This window comes from Artemia sp. Qi Xiang Cuo, chromosome 9 (assembly GCF_049724085.1).
Source record: "Artemia sp. Qi Xiang Cuo chromosome 9, ASM4972408v1, whole genome shotgun sequence".
NCBI lineage: Eukaryota > Metazoa > Arthropoda > Branchiopoda > Anostraca > Artemiidae > Artemia > Artemia sp. Qi Xiang Cuo.
Window position 1 is genome coordinate 3,684,398 of NC_142802.1, and position 22,722 is coordinate 3,707,119.

A 22,722-nucleotide genomic window follows, 5' to 3' on the forward strand; every position below is an offset into this window, starting at 1 on the left:
AGATGAGTGGAAAAAAAAATATAGTGGAAATAAAATGAGTATAGCTCGTTATGCACGTACACGGAATTTTTAACAGAAGAGCAATAAGAAAAAAATTCAAGGGGGAGGTAATAATAAATATTTGAATATATAACTGATGTTTATCATTTGAACCCGAAGAAATTCAAACAAATTTAGTATTTAGGGGGGGGGCAACCCTTCTCCCCTGATTGCATCCCAGAGTTCGGTAGAACAATAAAAACATACATATAAAAAAGTACGAATATAGCCGTAGACCACAAATCTGGGCAAATTCTTGAGGGAGGGGGTAGCTTTTTCCATCGTTTTTACAGACGTTAAAGAAGCTATAGTATTTTTTTTTTTTTTTTTTTTAATTCAACTGGTATATAACAGGACCGATTTTAGAATACAATGAGCTAATGATCAAGGCAGTGTTCTGAACCCACATGGGATCACTTACGTTTGCTGTAAATACCAAATTCCTATGGAACTCTACCCTCTGATCAGGCCAGGATTTCAACACAGGCCCACTAGGCGCAGACCTAGGGGCGAACAATACCGAGGAGCGCAAAAAAAAAAAAAACACTGAGTGATTTTTTTCCAAAAACAGAAACTGGACTGATGTAATTTATCGTCAAAGTGCCAGGTAAAATTTGCTGCTACGCTTCCTATTCACAGAATTGCATTACTTTTGGCTCAACACTCATCAGTTGCCTTCTGTTCAAGGCTTCCACTATCCCCAAATTTTCGGGGATTTCCCCGTAAATCTCTGTCTTCCCGAAAAAAAATTGATTGGACCTAGGCGCCAAAACGCTTGGGCCTAGGGGCGACAAAGATTTAAATCCGGTCTTGCCTCTGACGCTCTCAGATAAGCGTCGATTTGGCCATACACTAAGGCGATTCTGGTTTATATTTCCTTTCAAAAGCTAAAAAGTCCGTCGTGTGTCTTAGCCCTAAACTCTGATAGACGAAGAGCATCAGGATTTCATTTCAGTCGGGGTCAAATTGTGAAAATATCATTTTAAGCTGCACATAATCCAATACGATTTTACAAGTTAAAACATGGTGGAGGGAGGGTCTCAACTCCCAAGAATCTTCCTACGTTACGCTGGTGACTGAGAAAACGAAACTTTTTAAAATTAGTCAATCAGAAATAGCTTCAGTTTAGACCAGTATCCAAGATATCTAAAGGAATGCCATATTCAACATAAGAACAACATCTATTAGCCCAAGAGGGAAGCAATATCGAAGATAGATGACATTCAAATGGAAATTAGGGGACCTCACACACACCAGAGGGGGGAGACATCCCTTGACTAAACATTTGCTCGATATGACTCGTGCAGAGACAATCGAAATCTCGTCTGAGACTGAAAATCTATTCTATGGGAAAAGCCGTTAGTATCGTTCTAAATCAGGGGTCTTCGTGAAATACTCGATCAATACTCAGTAATTCGTCTCGGTAATTTAGAAACCATCAAGTTAAAAAACATGAATTGTGCATAGGCGTCAACACAAGGCCGTATCCAGGGGGGGGGGGGTAGGGGTTTCAACCCCCCCCCCGAATGTTTATCTGACTCGTTAAAACATAACAAAAATGGATATAAACAGTTTGTGCATGCGTTTTTTGAGTTTTTTTTGTAACCCCCCCCCCCCCCCAGAAAAATATATTTTTAGTAAAACAAAATACTGGGTACGGCCTTGCGCGAACAACTGAGGATCAATTCCGAATTTTTCGGCTAAAATTGTCGATACTTCCGTTTTATAGCAACCACACCAAAGAAGTCAAGTTAGGTTAATCCTAATGAGATATACCAAAATATGATGAAAATATAAAACTTTAGTACAAAATTATGACAACTACAACAGGGAATTATGGAACGCAGGCCGCCCAGAACGCAACATATTAAATATCTAACCTAACCAACTCTATACATCAAATATTGAATTAAAATATACCTGTATAGTGCTTTATCTCACTGACACTAAGCTAATTATCTCCGAATGGAGACAGAGAAAACGGCTTTACTCAGATCAAGAACTTGAGTGCGGTCACTATAAAACATAAAGTACCAAAATTGCTAATGGCGCTTCGTTCGTTGGAAAAAGAGCGTTAGCCTTATTTGAAACGAAAAAACATCCATTAGAGAATCATAAACTAGAAAACGGTATCAAAACAGGAATTAAGTCCGTCAGCCAAGTCTCCTATGAGAAATCCGCCGTAGGGGCAGGTGTCTATGTCAAATTCCTAAAAATTTCATTTTGACGACCATCCACTTTTAGGAAAGACGCCTTGATACTTGTTAAGAACCCAGTAAACACGCGATAAGTGAAGTTTCGTTAATGCTAATGAAATAAAACAAAATAGGATAAAAATATAATAGTTAAGAAACAAATTTGGGCTATACATTTGCACATTAGGGGGGGGGGGGGTAAAACATAGCATATATCAAATACGTAGCCTAACCTTACCTAGGTACCTTTTTTGCCCCTTACGGAGTGAGCATTACCTCACTACGCAGCGAAAATCTGTTTTTCATTAAGCATCATTGAGATTTCGAATCGGTCTTTCCCGCGTGTTTACTGGATTCTTAACAAGCACCGACGCCTTACCCTGAGCACGCCAACACGCCTAATAAACTTCATAATTTTTTTCAATTCATTCGAGCCAGCATATTTGACTTGTGAACTATAGGAGACACGACAATGATTGTTTATATTATTGCAGTAAAAACAAAACACCCCTTTTCAAAGATGTTCCCCCGCTTTTTCCATCAGTCCCCTGTCATAAATTCCGTGACAAGAAGAGAATCCGTATATTGAAATATTAGCATTTTTAAATTGACTCCCAAAGAAAGCACTTCATAACCGACAGAAGCCCTTGAATATAACATGCGAAAAACACTATGTTAAAACTCGCATGTACATGTCTCATTGCCCGTCAGCCATACAAAATCAAAATACAAGATGTTTGAAATTGAGCTTGAAATTAATAGACAGGAAAAGAAATTGGACGCAGTAAATCAAAAGACTTCAACCGACTTTTAAATTTATTATTGTCAACCCTCTTGTCTTCAAACTCACCATGCACGTTTTCCGTATCTTATTTGGTTTTCAAGATAGTTAGAAGTTTCTATTTTCCCAAAATGCACTATATCTATGTTCCTTACTGTGGGTAGATTAAACTCACGCAAAACTCTGCTTATATTTCCACATTCTGAAAAATAATTAACCGCCACAAAACTCCAACCACCTCAGCGAAGTTCAGCCCAAGTAAAACGAAACCCAAGGAAATTTCAAACCATACAAAACTCAATTCAGTAAAATTCAACCTAGCCAACTCAACCCACTCTTAAACTCAAACGCTAAAACATAGGCCAAAGAAAATGAATGAGGCGGGAAACTTAAAAATAAACTTTCAAACGTAAGCCTATATTTCAAAAAAATTTCAAACTGCAAAGCAAATATAAATGTTTAATACAAAACTGTAATAGACGAGTGTCAGAGTCATGTTATAACTTAAATGGAGAAATTTACAAGTTTTATTTTACAATTTTAATCCATCATCATGCAATTTTCATTGTCAACGTTTCGAATTGTTAGATAGTTTCAGTAAAAATTGCGTAGCATTCTTCTGTTAGCTTGCGAAAACAAAGTATCTACTAAAATTGTTATCAGCGGTTTTTCTTACAAAACATCTGAATTGTCCCATGACGAATTATCCAACAACCACATTTCGAACGGTCAAATATTCTAATGGCTGTATTTTTTTCCGGGCCAACAGATTTAATTAATAAAGAAAGTCAAAAACCCTTTCTTTATTTTCTAGAACAGGTAGTATACCTACAAAACTGCTGGAAATTGGACGTTTTTCATCAATGTTTTGGTGCCTAAAAAAAGCTTTTTCAAACAAAAAAACTGCTCGTCAATACCAATCAAAAACTCCAAAACAATTTTACCCTTTATTCAGTCTCCTGTAAAATTACATATCGTGCAATATAACGTTTTTCAATAATCAAAGCCACAATTGTGGTGCATATTCGGTCTTTAATCAAGAAAAACACCAAAGTAGACATATAACGGTAACGGATTCTGAGAAAACACTAACCGAAGCAGTAGTTCGCGCTGCATCTTACTTGAAACTGTGAAAGTACACGTGGTCAGGGTCTTATTCATTGGGAGGGGGGGTCCAGCAGGGCCGTATCCAAGATTTTTTTTCAGGGGGGGGTTTACTAATTTTTGACTTTTTTTGGGGGGGGGGGGTACGAAATGTGGACTCAGTTTTCGACTAATTTTACTGATTTTTACCTAGGTTTTACTAATTTTCGACTTATTTTCGAGTCGGTCAAATTATTTCGAGGGGGGGGGGGGTCAAACCGGGTAACCCCCCCCCCCTGGATACGGCCGTGGGGTCCAGTTAAATACCACCAGAGCAAGAAAATCGAGCCCTAATCCTGATCGAGACGCTTAGACAAAGTTAATTGGAAGACATGCGTTATGCAGTCTCCACCCTTAAAACTAATAATAGATAAGGTCCTCCAAATATAGTGTGCTCTAATTTTTGATGGTCAAAATGCACAGCCTATTTAAAACAAGAATTGTCCCAATTTGTAATTTGTAGATCAATAGGTCAACAGCAGCCGGGCCGATGAACAAATTCGTTTAAATCATAATCCAAGAATCTAGGGATAAAAAAGAATAAAAAACATGTCATCAACATTGTATCCCACCTTCTCCCAAAATCTCGGAAACACCATTCTTGGGCAAAATTCGAAGAGAAGAAACTAAATCCTCATCAACACTAACTTTAGCAATACATTAAGATTAAGAGACTGCTACGGTCAATGCTATTTCCAGGATGAGGAATCAAATTCTTTTTCAAGAGGATATATCCCTTAAAAATAACTATTTTTAAGTGCACTTTTTCTGCCCATTAGCTATTTTTTTCATATTTCTGGCTGAGGGGTTCCTCAGACAGTTTATAGGGGGGGGGGGTCTTACATACCCACCATTCTTGAAACACGTTGATTATTCAGTGCAAATTGAACTGGTATGGCCAATATGGCATAAATTTCTAGATATCGCGGACATAGCCAAGGGGGACAATGAAATAAAATCATGCACTACAAATAGCAAATGAAATTTTCTTTAAAAGAGGATTCAAAAGAAGCGTTTCAGTCGCCGTACCATCGACTCCTCCTTCGCGGTCCTCTCAAGCAAAATGCAGGGTATCATGGAACTTCATCTGGTCAGACTATTTTAATGAACACGGGGCAAATACAGCTTATTTTCACTTTATTCTTTAGGTCAAAGTTTAGAATTTATCAATCAAAGTATGTCAATGTAAACTAATCAGCATTCGTTCGCAATGATGATTATCTCGAACTATTTGCTCTCTTTGCATATTACAATAATCAAGAGGTTACACATTATTAATCGTAGGTGTACAGACATGTGTGCCACCAACCCTTGAGGCTCTCGCTCCTATTCTGTATTCTGTTACTCCAAGACTGCATCCAGCTTTGCAACCAGTATAGACCTATATAAAGAGACCTAGTGCGTAACCTCTAACAATCGCCTAATCAAAACAATCTGGAGTTAGTTTAATCGGCCCAAAGTGCGGTAATTGACTTTTTTCCCGAAAATTAGAGCATCTAAACTCTTCAGAGTCGCAACCACAGTTTATATAATTATCCAGTATGATCTTTCCCTATCTCACCCATTATAAAAACCCGGACCGAGGTGCGAGTGCTCCAGAGAACGTTTTTGCAGATATAAACATAAGCGGCATTACATCTTTTCACGGGTAGACAAAGAATACGGAACAAGGAACAAGTACTGACAAAACCTCTTGGCCGGCTCAACCAATAAGTGGACAATAAGTGCAGAAATAAGTGGGAGGAGCTTTTTGTTCGCACCAAGAATGAAGAGCCAGAAATCCTCTGCGGTAAACTTACTGGATAATTATATAAACTGTGGTCGCAACTCCTTAGGATTAAAACTATTTTATAAAAATTAACGAGCTAAGTATAACTTCTCATGCTGGGGTGACTTCAATTAGCGCTTTCATATAGATAGTACAGGAAACGTGGCTTTTTTTTTTTTTTTTTTTTTGCAAAATTGGTGTTAAAGGAACATCAGCATTTCTTAAGAGTCACAAATCCTTTAGGATTAAGACTATTTAAAAAAAAAATTATTGAGCTTATCCTCCCGAGAGGATTTTATGGTACTATCCCATTATCCGGGCCTCTCTAAAAAGTCAAGTTTGGTTAATGCCAATGAAATAAAATAGGATGAATATATAATAATTTAAAACAAATTTGGGCTATATATTTGCATATTAGTAGGGGGGGGGTGTAAAGCATTACATATATTAAATACGTAACCTAACCTATCCTAGGTACCTCCCCCCCTAAACCCCAAAAAACCACAGTTTCATATTGTATACGCAATGAAAACCTTGCTTTCATTGCCTGCTCTATAACAGTTAAGACGTCAAAAACGGGTTTTGGTTGCCTAGTCTATAGTAATCAACCCGAGAGGCCCGGATAATGGGATAGTACCGATTTTTTAGCAAGGCTTTACACTTTCATAAAGAAAGTAGTGAAAATATTGTGCTTATTTTCTTAATTGATGATAAATGAGCATATACGCTCTTCTTAGGAGTCCCAGTCCAATTTTTTTAAGAAAACTTTTGAAGGAGTTAAGCATATACCTTACCGTCCCGGGATTATTTTTTTTCTTAAGCGACTTCGCACTTTCGTCGAAAAGGTACAAAAAACGACGTTTTTCTTGAGGTAGTAAAGTATTTGGGGAGTGTTTCTTTGCCATAGGGAAAGATATTTGAGGGGCCAACATATTTACTAGTCAATGAATATATTATACAATCAAGATAATTGGTTACATTTTATTTGCTTCGGAAATCATATGACGGAATCTCAAAGATATAATTTTGGCCATTAACTTTAATCAATTTCGTTGATTTCATTGTGGCTCTGCTAGTGAGTGTAGAACTTAAAAAACCAGCTCGAATTGCTTCGAAAAATTATAACTAATTGGAAAGGTTCCAGGTCGTCGTATTACACTAAAAATATTATATTTCATCAGTAGTCAAGTATATCATACACTACATTTGTACAGAGCATATAAAAACAAATAATAGCATAATTTAGCAGCACATCTGTCTTGGTTTTGAAGTGACAACTATCATAAAGCTGAGATGTGTGGTTGAGACCAAGAAGTTAATTTATTATCTTAGTTTTTTGCCCAGGTGATTTATCACAAGAAATTGTGCCACTGAATTTGTGATATTATGCAATTGCTGTGTTGCCAGAGTGGCTTATTTTACACTTAACTGACCAATTTTTACGGTGACTGGCGCAGAAATTTCGCAACTGGCTAGACACCGTAGCGTCTCCTGCAGAAGGGGGAACGCCCACTCCTAAATTTTTATGCCCCTACCCCCCTAGATTTTGAAAATACATTTTTATGTATTTTCATTTAAAAACGTAGGTACAGTGAAGTTTGGTTAATGTTAATGAAATAAAACAAAATAGGATAAAAATATAATAGTTTAGAAACGAATTTCGGCTATATATTTTCACATCAGGGGGATGGGGCAAAGCATAGCATATATTAAATACGTAACCTAACCTAGGTAGCTTTTTTGCCCCTAAACCCCCAAAACTAAAAGTTTAAAAATTCTAAACGATTTATTTAAACAATTTATTTTAAACTATTTTAACCTCGATTTTTTTTTGTTTTAAAAAATAATGTTGTGAGACAGTGTCAAACTTTAGCGTAAAGAGCGAGGCGTTGAGGCGGGGACAGCCCCTTTCATATACGGAATAATTTCTGTTCGTTTTAAGTTTTAATGTCGCTCCTTACTTTCAGTTAAAAAAAACTTGTTTTTTTAGTTAATTTCTGAACGTTTTTGAATTAATGCAGCTTTGATTTTAGCTCACCGTACATGAAAAGTTAAAACGAAGTTCGCATATTAATTTTCCTTTTTTTGGCTAAATCGCTTTCTCAAAATTTTGTTCTGAAGTAGCTTACGAGTTAATATAAGTAACGAATTTTTATGTTCTTTTGTTTTAATAGCATATATAAAGGGAATTTAACCCTTATATAATGTCTTCGCCTTTATTCGTAGGCTCGAATCTTTACCGATTTGCGAGCACCTGAATTACAACGGCCATGTACTTATAATAGATAGCTCTTTTGAAAGTACTAAAAACATTTAGCGTAAAGAGCGAGGTATTGACTAGGGGGCGAACCCTCTCATATTCGTAATAATTTCTGTTGGTTTTAAGTTTTAATGTTGCTCCTTATTTTCAGGTAAAAAAAACTTGTTTTTTTTAATTTAATTTCTGATCGTTTTTTAAATAATGCTGGGAAATCTAGCACCCCCTTCATGTAAATTTTCCTTCCCCCGAGTAAATATCCTCCATAGAAAGATCCTCCCCCGTAACCCCTACTCCGAACCCGACCCCCACTAGAAAAAAATTCCTCTTGAAAACACCAGTATACTTCCCAATAACCAATACTATATGTAAACCACTGTATATATAATTATCCAGTAAGTTTACCGCAGATGATTTCTTGCTCTTCATTCTCGGTGCGAACAAAAAGCTCCTCCCACTTACTCTTGTGCACTTAGCGGGTTAGTAATGTTAGTATGCGTTTATCAATCAATGAGAAATGGTTCGAAATTGTATTATACGTAATTGCGTAAGCAGAAAGAAACTTGTTGAGCCGGCCAAGTGGTTTGCAACTGTCCCATCTTACAGGTATGACTTAATTTATATACTAATTATGACTTTATCTATTATTTATATACAGTGGACTTAACTGATTGGCCTATGTAGGATTTCATAAAAAGGAGGCGGGGGGTTGATGAAATTTGTGAAAATAAGAAAATTTATAGTGTTAACTTCTAATCAATACTGCAGCGGAATAGGTAGCCGATGGTTTCGTAGTGGAGAGGGATCCACGAAGTGGCGGGAATGTTTGAGGGTTGCCAAAAAAGTTGTTTATCCGACAAACGGACGACCTAGAGCAAGTTTTAGCAATGCAAACTTGCGTTACATTAGGTAAACTTACTCTTATTATTTGACTATTATTGGGGAGGAAAGCACTGTTCCCTTTGGATCTGCCACTGGATGGTTTATCATTCTTTCTTACGTCGTGATATATTATTTTCTACGATTATGTCTATTTTCTAGGCCATAAGACTAGTGTCATTTTCAATCAATGTTTTCGTATGAGATGGGCAGACCTTTGTTTGAATTTCTAATAACTGATGGAATACCTATGTTTGATGGTCTTATGCATTTTCTTGAACACTAGATAGCTATAAGACTTCCTCATTGAGAACAATTTATAAGATTTGATTTCTCGCACAAGTGCATATTACTGAAGTAAAATTTAAGAATCGGGAAATCGAAAGACATACCTATCAAGGAAAATAAACTAGCAAGTAATTATTTTAGTTTTAGTAGTTTCAATATTTGATTATCTCTTTTTTTGAGCAAAGCTGCAAAATTTTTTAAAACTTGTGTTTGATTATCTCCTTAATGAACTCCTCAGTACTACAGACAATAAAAATCAAACCAATATCAATAAACATATGTGAAAAGTGGAAGTGACTATATTTAATTTAGCTGCAAGTCTTCATTCATGCCCACCACGTAATTTTCCTTTGAGAAAAAATTGATAAAACTTTTGGAACTGAAATATCAATTCGAAGCACCACATATCATAATCAAATGTCATCACTGTTATGGCATTGTTCAAATAAAACTTATTTTTAACTTGATTATCGTTGTAAATTCATTCTTTGTTGTTTTCTTTTCCATTCTTAAACCAATGTTATATTTACCTTTTGCATTATTACAGGCCACTGTATATACGGTACATTTATATAAATTTATATGCAGTGTTACAGCCATACCAATTATTCTCCTTTCCTTTTTTATTCTTTAATGATAATTTCTGGTCGTTTTGAGTTTGAGTTATTGTAGGCTTCTGTTTCTACTGATCTTAAGTTTAATATGGCCTTTACTTTTCTTTAAAAAAACTTTCTTTTTCGTAAAGTTTTCGTGATATATATATATATATATATATATATATATATATATATATATATATATATATATATATATATATATATATATATATATATATATATATATATATATATATATATATATATATATATATATATATATATATATATATATATATATATATATATATATATATATATATATATATATATTGTTTATATCGGCGCGTACAAACAGTTCCTCTCATTTGATCTGCCATCAGCGGTCTAATTATCCTGGAACACGTATTTTGGCAGGAACTTTCTCAAAATTCCTTTGAAACCAACTCGAGACTTCGAAACCTACTTGTAATTCCTGAAAACATCTAATAATAGCGTTGCACTACTAATTACCGATTTTTATATATGTATTGGAATAAATTAATTTAAAATTAGGTTCTTCAAAATTTAGTGTTCCAACGTTGAAGCCAAGTTTCGCGTTCAGAGAAATCTGACTTGTTCTCTTGTTATACCCGTGAAAAGATCTAATGTCGCTTATGTTTATACGTTCTCTGGAGCACTCGCACTTCGGTCCGGGTTTTTATAATGGGTGAGATAGGGAAAGATCATACTGCTAATTATATAAACTGTGATGTAAACATTGGGCAAAGTTCATAACTTGCAGCCCTTCTGCCGGGGACTGTGGGGAATTAAGTCATCCTCAAAGACATATTAATCAGATTTTCGACTATGCTGAACAAAATGGCTATCCCAAATTTCTATTGGGTGACTTCGGGAAAAAATGAGCGTGGGAGGGGGCCAAGTTGCCCTCGATTTTTTTTTGTTATTTAAAAAGGGCACTAGAACTTTTAATTTCCGTTCGAATAATCCCTCTTTCGATATTCTAGGACTACTTGATCGATACGATCACCCCTGAAAAAAAAAAAAAAAAAAAAAAAAAAAAAACGCATACTTGATATTTATTATTGAAAAAAATACAAAACTACACATTTTTTGCAGATAGGAGCTTGAAACCTCTATAATAGGGTTCTCTGAGACGCTGAATCTGATGGTGTGATTTTCTTTTAATTGCTGCGACGTTTAGGGGATGTTTCCTCCTATTATCAAAAATCGGGCAAATTTCTCAGGCGCCTAACTATTTATAACTAAAACCTAAATTGATGACATTTATGTTTTTAAAATCACCATAAAATTTGATACTTCTTATGTATCTATTGGTATCAAAATTCGGTATCAAAGTTCGTCCCCAGGAACTGTTTGATATCAAACTCGAGCGCGTTGAAAAACCCGTTTTTCAACGGGATGATACAAGACACAACTGTAGAGAAATAAAATGTATAGCGTGACTTAATTGCGTATACGATATTTAAAGTGTTGTTTTTTGGAGAGGAAAGAGGTACCTAGGTTAGGTTACGTATTGAAAATTTGTTTTGCTTTGCCCCCCCCCCCCCCATGTGCAAATATATAGCCCAAATTTGTTTCTAAACTATTATATGGTCATCCTATTTTATTTTATTTCATTAGCATTAACCAAACTAGCACTACATAAAAGAGTCCAGCTAATGGAAGAGTACCCATGAAATATTTAGTGTAAAGCGGACCCGATTATCCATTATCTTTTTGAAATCACTATTGCCCACACTTCAGTGGGGGAATATGATTTCCCAACATTCAAAAACAGTAACATTTTCCATGTTCAAGGAGCTGAAAGATTTTTGTCCTATACATTCTACACAGGACCCCTCAGCTATTTGTATCTCCCTAAAGGCCAACCTTGAGTTTATGATTCACTACCCCCCTATTTACCCCAAGAATCTGGGGAAAATGTCTTTGTCCAACTCCAACTGAGGCAAAGGAGAATATAAAGTTATACTGTAACGACTTTCTCAGGAAGGTTGTGAGGTCAGCTCTGAAAAGTTTGCCCCTTGCCACTGAATCTCCTCTAAAACTGAGAATTTATGGAATTAGGTCTACTTGCTACAGCAAGTTTGATTGCTTTGCAAGAAAGCGGTGTTTGCTTTGCAAAATGGGACGTAATTTGCCATGAAACTGGGGGAGGGGAAAACTGCTCCTCCTAGACCTCGGTTTACTCCCCCAACCTTAGCTTGCCCCTCCCCCCCAGCTGAAATTAGTTTCTTAAAAATCGTGTCAAAGCTAAGATCTTTGGTATATCTTTACCTTTATGGTACTATATGGCTCACATGGTCATTTTCACTTGGTTGGTGAAAATGGACTCCAAATTTGCCCCCCCGGATTTTGATGAAATTGCACCACTCTTTACAAAGAGCTTACTTTCTATTGCTGATAAGATGTTCTTCCGGCAGGGATGGATACAGAAGAGTGACATCCCATCTTCATCGAATGAAATATGAACTTCATTCCATTATTTGCTGCATCTTGTATTTTAAAAAAAATCAAAAAGTTTCGTAATCAGTATTGGTTATGAGGAAATGGGTAGACTATTATAAAATAATTATTTAACGGTACTTATCTTGCAACTAATTCCGTCTGTTCATTCATCTAGGATTTTTAGGATTTTGAAAAAAACTAATTTTTAAAAGACATTGTAAAACGTGGTTCGCAAAAACAGAAATAGTTTAGGCCAATTAAGGGAGGAAACGTAACTAAAATGAGACTAACTTAAAACCAATTTCCACTTCTCTTTTCCGTCCAAAAGAGCAATGGTATGGCGACTCTCTCGTTTTTGTGCAAAATTAAATGCTCAACCTGCTCTTAGTTTTAATCTGTTTAGTCAGTTCATGAGCATTTTTATCCTTCGAAACATAATTACCACAGTATATATAATAGATAATTACGCACAAACAAGATCGCTTGCCAAGTGTGATGATTGCAAAAAAAAATTGCTCATGTAATTTCATAACATGCAGCGATTTTTTTCTTCCACTTGTACGAACTCAATTAAGAGCTTTTAGAGATGAACCCAGTAATTAAAGGCGGCAAAGTTTCACTAGAACGTAATAAATGATCGGCACTCCTCAACAATAATCATGACACGCCTTCAGTAAGACAATATTTTAGGGTCGTATTCTATGGAGGGATGCCACTTGGAGCAGACCAGAGAGGCCCCCTCCTCTCGCAAAAAAAACCTCTAAGTATGTGACTAGAATAATTGTGACTAGAACGACTGTGACTAAAATGATGCGACTATATTCAATATCAAAGCCTCTTCAAAACTAAATAGGCCTACTTATATGGTTTCTAAATAAAATGGTTGCTTCTACCGTGACGTTTGCGTCCCATCCCCTTCTTCGTAATGGGGACAGATACGGGCCTATGCAATATACGAAATTTTTCTAATCCGATTTTTTTTTTGTATGGGCCTAAAATTGGGGCTATTAAGAAGGAAATACGTTAAGAAAACAATTTATGCATCGTAATATGCAGAAAAATTGCGGTTAACAAATTTTGAAAGCGATTCCCCTATACTTTACCCCTTCCCCTCTGATGTGCCAATATATAGCCTAAATTATATATTTTCCATACGTCGCTCTTGTATCCCGTGTAGAACCATCAAATAGAATCAACGCTGACGAAACCAAGAAACGAAAATATACATGGGAAACATACAATTTGGGATGCATATTTTCACATTACGGGAAGGAGGTTGGGGGTAATTTATAGCGGAATCGCTTTCAGAATTTGTTAACTACAATTGTTCTGTATCTTATGAAGTAAGGATTGTTTTTAACATGTTTTCTTCTCAATAGCCCCAATTCTAGGTTTATACCCACAGTTTATATGCAGCCTAGGCTCCTATCACGTCGGTGGGAGGGAGCTGGGACACAATTGTCGCCGTAACAACCATTATATTTTGAAACATTTCTGATTCAGGATTCGAATGGTACTATTTTTTATCTTTTTTTTTTGCTTTAAATTCTGAAGCGGCCATGAACAAGATTGTTGCCAAATTAGATTTCACACCCAACAACTTTTATTTCAACGGGAAAACAAAATGCAAAAAAATTAGGTAAACTTTTAGTAGCTGACAACTTCTAAAGGAAACATGTTAAATAATTAAAAGTAATACTATTAGATTCTTTTTTCACATTCTTTCCAAATATCATGTTCCTTTTTGTCTGGCAATACATCCCCCCTCCCCTGACGGTCCGATATATAGTCTTAGGATGTATACCGCCCAAGACTACAAAAATCACTAAAACAATGAAATCCTTACTTTGTAATATGCAGCAAGTTTCTATAAATCAGACCATCATGTTCCCTTTCATTACTATTCACATTTCTAAATAATCTTTTTATCCAACAATTCCATTGAAATTATTTAGCCAGAATGGTTTTCACAGGTCAAGAATGTAACAAACATGTTTTAACAAAGAAGACATGACGCATCATGAGGGGAAAAAGAACAAAGAAATATATTACTTAAGACAGTACCAGGGACAATCAGGGGGGGGGGTGCATTGGGAAAATAGCAACCATAATATTTGGAAAGAAAATAAACTAAGGAATTTAATGGTACTACTTCTATTTTATTACCATGTTCCCTTTAGTAGTTGACAACTATGGTAAAGGTTAAGAATTGGACATCTTCAGAAGGAGACGTGCTAGAACAAAAATAAACACATTTTTAGATTGATAATTTTGTGCTCACATTTATAGACTGATAAGCGTTTTTGAGAATTCATCCATAGTCCCCTTTTAATGGTTTCATATAGCCCTAGGTGCAAAGAAACTAGCCAAAAAATGATGGCATTCTTACCAGTGGCAGATCCAGAGGGGGGGCGAGGGGGCGCGCGCCCCCTAGCGTAGTCTAAAGTAGTGTAATTTACTTAATTAACTCAAGTTTGCGTTAATTAAACTTGCTCCTAACGCAAGTTTATCGGATTAACCTATTTTGCCCCCCCTAAAAAAATCCTGGATCCGCCCCTGATTTTTACTTTAGAATATGCCGCAAGAGTACTGCAGTAAGTATCAATTTATCATATTTCCTTGTTTGTTCCTGTTTCTGGTAAAATTCTACTTTAGCTACTTTTGGCTATCTTGGAAAGGGAAATGAAAGGTTAGGAAAATGAAACTTTCAGGAACAGGTCTACAGGCTAAAGTATATCCAGGCAAGGTATTTTGAAGTACCTACCTCCACTCCTTCTCCCTCTAGAGGGTCCTGACCTTTGATGACCTTTAAAAATTTGTGTGTTATAAAAGTGAAACCGGTACTTATTAGGCCCAAGAATCCGATAAACACGCGAGAAGTGAAGTTTCGTTAGTGCTAATGAAATAAAACAAAGTATGATAAAATATAATAGTTTAGAAAAAATTTGGGGTATATATTTGCACATTAGAGGAGGTGGGGTAAAGCATAGCATATATTAAATAGGTAACCTAACCTAGGTACCTTTTTTATCCCTTCAACCCCAAAAAACTAAAGTTTACACATTGTTCACGGAGTGAGCAATACCTCACAAGGCAGCGGAAACCTGTTTTTCATTAGGATTTCATTAGATTCTAGATGCGGTTCTTCGCGTGTTTATCGGATTCTTAATAAGTACCGTGAAATATTGCAAAATAGATCTTCTGCTTAAATAAAGTACAAAAAAATTGTTATCAGCCTCACAACTTTGCTCAATCCCAAATTTATAAGGTTTTAAAGATATACAAACATGGGCGTAGGGGGGGCATCATCCCCCCCTAGAACTTCAGATTTACACTACAGATGGCTGAAAAAGCAGATGGTTGAAAAAGCAGTTGAAAAAAGGTGGATGGCTAAAAAAGCAGTTGATAAAAGGTAGATGGTTGAAAGATTTGGAAATAAACAGCTGGAACGACAGAATAAAAGTCAAACAAGAAGCAATTATCCACAATGTCTTGGAAAGATTTATTTCTAATCCAAGAAGATTGATTAATGCTGAAGCTTATTGATGATTTTTGGTCATTGCTTATTAATAAAGATTTCATAGGTATGATAGAACTTGTTGACAATGTAAAGTTTTGTGAACTGTCCATATAACTTCAGCCCCAGTCCCCCACCCTTCGTCACAGAATTGGCTACCCCCCTAGAGAAGAAGTTACGTACGCCCATGTATGCAAATACATTTCCTAAGTTTTGAAAAAAAAACTTTGATATGGCTTGAGATTCTACTTAAATAACAGGAATTCCATTTTCAGAACTAAAGCCAGAGAAAAATAAACTGATAACTGAAAATTAAGGTAAAATGTTGTTTTGTCAAAATTTCACCTGTCATGTAGGCGAGTTTCAGGACCCTCTAGAGGGAGGAGTGGAGGTAGATACTTCAAAATACCGTCCCGGGACATACTTTGGTACTGTTCTATTAGCTCGAACCCACGCGATATATTGTACAGCGAAGATGCTAAACAGGTTTTTTACAACGGATATTTCCTATGCTGAGGATTGCAAACAGTGATTTATCACTGCGTTATCACAACTTTATTTTTGGGGGGTTTGGGGGGAAAAGGTACCTAGGTTATGTTACGTATTTAATATATACTATGCTTTATCCCCCCTCCCCCTAATGTAAAAATACTTAGCCGAAATTTGTTTCTAAACTATTATATTTTCATCAAATTTTGTTTTATTTCATTAGCATTAACCAAACTTCACTTCTAGCGTGGCTTCAAGCTAATAGAACAGTACCCATGGGCCTACTTTAGCCTGTAGACCCATCCCTGAAAGTTTCATTTTCCAAGCCTAACCCCTTTCCAAGATAGCCAAAAGTAGCTAAAGTAGAATTTTAACCCATTTTTATCTGTTTTTGATCAATTTTCATAAATTATTATGTTACTTTTTTCGGTAATTTTTTCGTTACTCATATTATTGACTTATCAATAAAGTAAACATAACACTCGCTAGTGGTGGGGGTAAAATTCAATTCCGACAAAAATGATTATTATATTTGGTAAGAGCATAAAAAAGGCATCGAGTGGTATGTTTACTTTATTTGTAAGTCAATAATATGAATAACGAAAAATTTATCCTTATTTCTAAATAACCTAAGGTTATATGAGACCATTCGAGGGGCTGGCGATGATTTAGCCTACCAAAAACGCGAACCAAACCATGAAATAAGCATAAAAGTAACAATCTAAAAATGGGTCTCTTTTTGTTCTAGCATGTCTCCTTCTGAAGAGGCCCAATTCTTAACGTTTTCCGTCAACGACTAAAAATTAACCAAAACTAAAAAGAAAGAGGCAAAATACTAAATCTGAACAAAACTTCTATAGCCTAGCGTGAACCAACAACGAAAAGAGTAAATTGTAAATTCTAAACTTTAGTTTATTCTTCTTCATTTATTTTTAACAGGAAGGTAGTGAATCCGGTGTGTACAGTTAGGCCCACCCAAAAGGAAAGACTAGGGTATAAATAACTTTAAAAAAACCTAAAATACTTACGCTTATATCTCTATATGTTTCACAGCGTCACTATTTTTCACTGTGAAACATGAGATATCTTGACTTTGGACACCTCAGAGGGGACTAGCTCTAAAAATGAATACACAATTTTAAGAAGCGTAAATCTCTTCGAAAAAAACTTACCATATTGAACATACATCTTCGGCCTGACATTCTCCTGCCAGCCCCATGCTATTCCAATAAACCAAAGCAATAATCCCAACATTGTTTAAATCCAATCCAACATTACGGCCTAAAAATCAGAAAAATGTTCAATCAATACCCACGAACTATTCAACTGAAGATTATCCAGAAACTGCTTCGATCTTACAATCCTCGTAGTTGACTCCAGAAACACGGCAGACCTGCGCGTACTCTATGGACTCGCCCAGGTGTCATAATACTTGATCACCGCTTTTTCTGTTGTTAAATGGTATACCCACAGAAAAAACTTTACATGAAAGAAATTCTTTCGTGAAAAATATTTGTTCGATAGAAGCAGGTAAATGTGAGCAAGTTAGAAATGGTGGAAACTACATCTTACATTGATCGGTGCTTTTGGTATGTAAACACCACAGTTTATAGACAGTAAGCTTATCGCAGATAATTTCTGGTCTTCGGTCTCGGTGCGAACAAAAAGCTCCTCCCACTTGTTTCTGCCTTAGCGGATTAGTCTGTTATCGTCAATCACTGAGAAATGGTTATCAAGTGCATTATTCGTAATTGCGAAAGCAGAAAAAACTTGGTGAGCCAGCCAAGTGGTTTGCAAGCGTCCCATCTCACAGGTATGAATTAATTTATATACAAATTATGGCTTAATCTATTATTTACGTGGACTCAACTGATCGGCCTAAGTAGGATTTTATAAAAAAGGGGGCGGGGGGGTTGATGAAATTTGTGAAAATAAGGAATTTTTTCTTCTTCTAATAACTGGTGGGGTAGGTTTGACGGTTTTAGGGGCGGATCCAGGATTTTTTTAGGGGGGGGCGCAAAATAGGTTGATCCGACAAACTTACGTTAGGAGCAAGTTTAATTAATGCAAACTTGCGTTAATTAGGTAAATTACACTACTTTAGAATACTTTATGGGGTAACCCTCGCCCCCCCCCCCCTCTGGATCCGCAACTGGATAGTTTATCCTTTTTTTTCACGTCGTGATATTTATTTTCTCAGATTGTAGTTCCTGTGATATTTGAAAAAAAAACTTTCTTTTTCGTAAAGTTTTCGTAGTATATATATATATATATATATATATATATATATATATATATATATATATATATATATATATATATATATATATATATATATATATATATATATATATATATATATATATATATATATATATTTATATTTATATCGGCGCGTACAAACAACTCCTCTCATTTGATCTGCCATTAGCGGTCCAATTAGCCTGGAACACGTATTTTGGCAGAAACTTTCTCAAAATGCCTTTGAAACCAACTTGAGACTTCGAAACCTATTTTTAATTCCTAAAAACATCTAATAAGAACATTACACTACTAACTACCGATTTTCATGTATGTATTGGAATAAATTAATTTAAAATTAGTTTCTTCAAAATTAGTGTTCCAACGTTGAAGCCAAGTTTCGCGTCCAAGAGAAATCTGACTTGTCTACCCGCGAAAAGATCTGATAACGCCTATGTTTCTATCTGCAAAAACGTTCTCCGGAGCACTCGCACCCCTGTCCGGGTTTTTATAATGGGAGAGATAGAGAATGATCATACTGCTAATTATATAAACTGTGGTAAACACTTGGGGGTGAATCTCCCGAAAAGAGCCTGCTAGTCTAAAATATACGTAGGTCAAAATTTTCCCCTGCCCCTCCTCAAAGAAAAATCTTTAGATCTGCCCGGCTTCAAACGATGTGCATCTTTTTACTTTATCATAGCCCAAATATCTTCAATTTCACACTTTTAAAACTCGATCCTTTTTTTCCATTCGGTTTTCTAAAAGAATTTGTCTTTTTGTTGCTAATCACAATTATAAGTGGACATTTGATTCGCGATTGTAGCAAAAATAAAAACAGACTTAAATAAACTTATGACCTGCAATAGAAAAGATATCAATCATGGCAATACACAAGATAAACAAAAATAGACTCCAAATTACGTGACCGAGGTAAAAGTATGTGAAACAATAGAAATATGTTTAAATATGTGAGTAGCTCAGATGCCGGAAAATTGACAGTAACCTTCAATAGAAAAGATACTATATTGATTAGCTCCATTTTAAACCACCCCTGTATCAGTTGTGTAGCTGAAACTAAGAAAAACCATTGATAATTTAGGCAATATTTTTGAGTACAGATAATGTAGTTGAGTACATTTTAGTATGGAGTTAAAAAAAAACGTCTTTAAATAAAACGTGGTTCTTAATGGCCAAATATTTTTGGTCAAGGCATTTTTAGGTCAACGTATTGTTATTGTCAATTATTAATTATTGTTTATAATCATATTTTATAATACATTTGTATATAATAATTTTAACTGTTCATAATAGTTAATTAATAATTATTGTTACTTATTAATTAGAGTTGTTACCATTGGAGCACATAGATCGACCTTTAGGGAGGAAAATAGGAGGAAGATGAGATGGTATGAGAGGAGGGGGCATAAAAAAATATATTTTTATGCCATTTTCCGATTTTTCCGTGAAGGAGGGGTACTTCAGACGAATATGAGGGAGGTGGTCCCCCTCCATCCAGCACTGTGTGCAGTTATGGCTTTTGAAAATATCCCGATTAGTTTGTATTTGTGAACTTCCCTGGCAAATTATTATTAATAACCCTCATTTTTATTCTTTATATTATAAATATTTTTTATTATAAACATTTTTTATATTATAAACATTTTATAATATAAATTATTTATAAGAATTTATATTTTATATATAAATATAAGTTATATATGATTTATATTTATAAATTATATTATAAATATTTTTATTATTATATTATAAATTATTATTAATAACCCTCATTTTCAGCGAACTTCCTTAGCAAGTATTTTTTTAGGGAATGTTACTCAGATGTAACTCTCAATGAGCAATTGTGATGCTAAAATCTAAGAAAAAAGTTGTGTTTTTCATCCTTATGCTTTAGCAACACTAAAACATAAGGTACTTGAGTATTAAACGTGCTCTTTTATATACTGCTAAAGTTTGGTTAATGCTAATTAAATAAAATAAAATAGGATAAATATATAATAGTTTATAAACAAATTTGGGCTATATATTTGCACATTAGGGGGGGGGGGGGTAAAGCATACCTTATATTAAATACATAACCTAACCTAGGTACCCCCCCCTAAACCCCAAAAAACAACGGTCTAAATATCATTAACGCAATGAAAACAACGCATTGCATTACATGACTGTACAGCAGTCTCTTGAATCAATCCGTCTTTAGCGGGTCTTTCATTATTGGTTTCATTGTGTGACATAAAATAGCAAATTTAATACTCAAGTACCCAACATAAAAAAAAGAAAAAAAAGCTAATATTGTAATTAATTTTTACTCGACTTTTTTTTTTTTTTTACATGGTTTTCAGTTGCCAGGAAGAATAAAAAAAAAACTTAATAAAAATGGAAATGTCCATTTCGTCCGTCTCGCCCAGTTGTCGTATACTTAGCCTGGGCCTTTTGCAAGGGCGGATCCAGGATTTTTTTTTTCGGGGGGGGAGGGGTTACTAATTTTTGACTTTTTCGGGGGGGGGGGTACTAATTTTTGACTCAGTTTTCGACTAATTATACTGATTTTTACCTAGGTTTTGCTAATTTTCGACTCGGTCAAAAATTTCGGGGGGGGGGGGGGTTCAAACCGGGTAACCCCTCCCCCCCTGGATACGGCCTTGGCCTTTTGTTATTTTTAACAATGAAAAATGCAAAATGACACACACATAAAAACACAATGTTCAAAGGCGAAAAGGAATCCTCTCTATCAAATTGATATTTGTATTGGACAAAACTATGTAAATCTCGGGTAGGTCAGGCGTCATGCCTGACCTGCCCGAGATCATGCACGTATACAACATTTTTATGTCTTACAATGGTAATGCAAGATTTCATGCACGTATACAACAATTGACTTTAAGGTCCATGTTGGTTACAACGAGACAGGCAAAATATACAAAAAATACAGGAAGAATCGTCAAATTCTGGGTATTTTAGCGGAACTTAATAGCCCTGTCCTCCCTGTCACGGAGGTAAGCTGTTTTTCTCGCTTTATTACAGAAAACATTCCAGTTTCGTGATTTCCAAAACCTTTTGCTGTTATTGCGTGCACAACTTGTATATAAGAAACATCAACTTTTCGGAAGGGAAAAAACACATTTTGGACTTTTCTAATGATCATTATTACAAAAATGGGCGATACTGATGATTTTTCCCCAATTTTTCAAATATTTCTGAAATTTCGTCAAGAATCAATAATAATCCTTTTTCTGGTGTCTTTTGGGTGAAATCTTTAAAGTCTAAAGTAGTGTAATTTACTTAATTAACGCAAGTTTGTGTTAATTAAACTTACTCATAACGCAAGTTTATCTTATCAACCTATTTTTCCCCCCCCCCCTAAAAAAATCCTGGATCCGCCCCTGTGGTTTAGGCCAGCAGATGAAACTTAAAAACTGACCTCACTTGAAAAAAGCACCTAAAACAAATTTCTCCATATTGTCCCATATCAGATGCGCACGCTTGCTTCGTTTTCTTTTATTGTATAGAACTCTAAATATTTATAACTGCATTACAAAGAACTTTCAAACAAACTCATTGCCCCGGGTATCTTTAGCTAAATCTCGTTTCTTTGAATTTTCCTTTATTTTGCTAAATTTTTAGGGAACCCACCCACCACCAAACCAATAGCTAAAAATCTCCGGAATGAATCAAGACCAGAAAAAAAGTAGGGGAAAAATCATGCAAAGTTACCCCCCCCCCTCTCCCAAACAAACAGCCAAATATAACGTAAATCGACATTTGATTTTCGAAATAAATCAACCTTCAACTTTGGCTTTTGATCCTGTAAGTAGAATGGCCCCTATTGATCCCGTACTAACCACGTGGTTTATGGTTTTCTCACTGAGAATGAAAAAACAGGAATTTTCTCACTTGAAAAACCATGAATTTTCTCACATTTATGTCTGTTTTCATGGATGGTTATGTGTGTTGGTCAATTTATTTGATATTTTTCATGGATGGTTATGGATGATTTATGGTTTTTGTCAGTGAGAATGAAAAAACAGAAACTGTCTCA

General features: G+C 35.3%; 2 protein-coding genes across 2 annotated transcripts in view; both read right to left on the minus strand.

Moving 5' to 3' along the window:
• Nucleotides 1–17,877, minus strand: part of LOC148948241 (semaphorin-1A-like) — a 123,757-nt gene extending 105,880 nt beyond the window's left edge. The window contains exon 1 of the mRNA XM_089094482.1: nucleotides 17,594–17,877. Within this exon, the coding sequence (XP_088950608.1) occupies nucleotides 17,594–17,675 (82 nt within the window). The 5' untranslated portion in view covers nucleotides 17,676–17,877. The remainder of the gene's footprint in view (nucleotides 1–17,593) is intronic.
• Nucleotides 1–22,722, minus strand: part of LOC148948239 (semaphorin-1A-like) — a 418,473-nt gene that overhangs the window by 272,230 nt on the left and 123,521 nt on the right. The gene's annotated exons all lie outside the window — the stretch shown is intronic.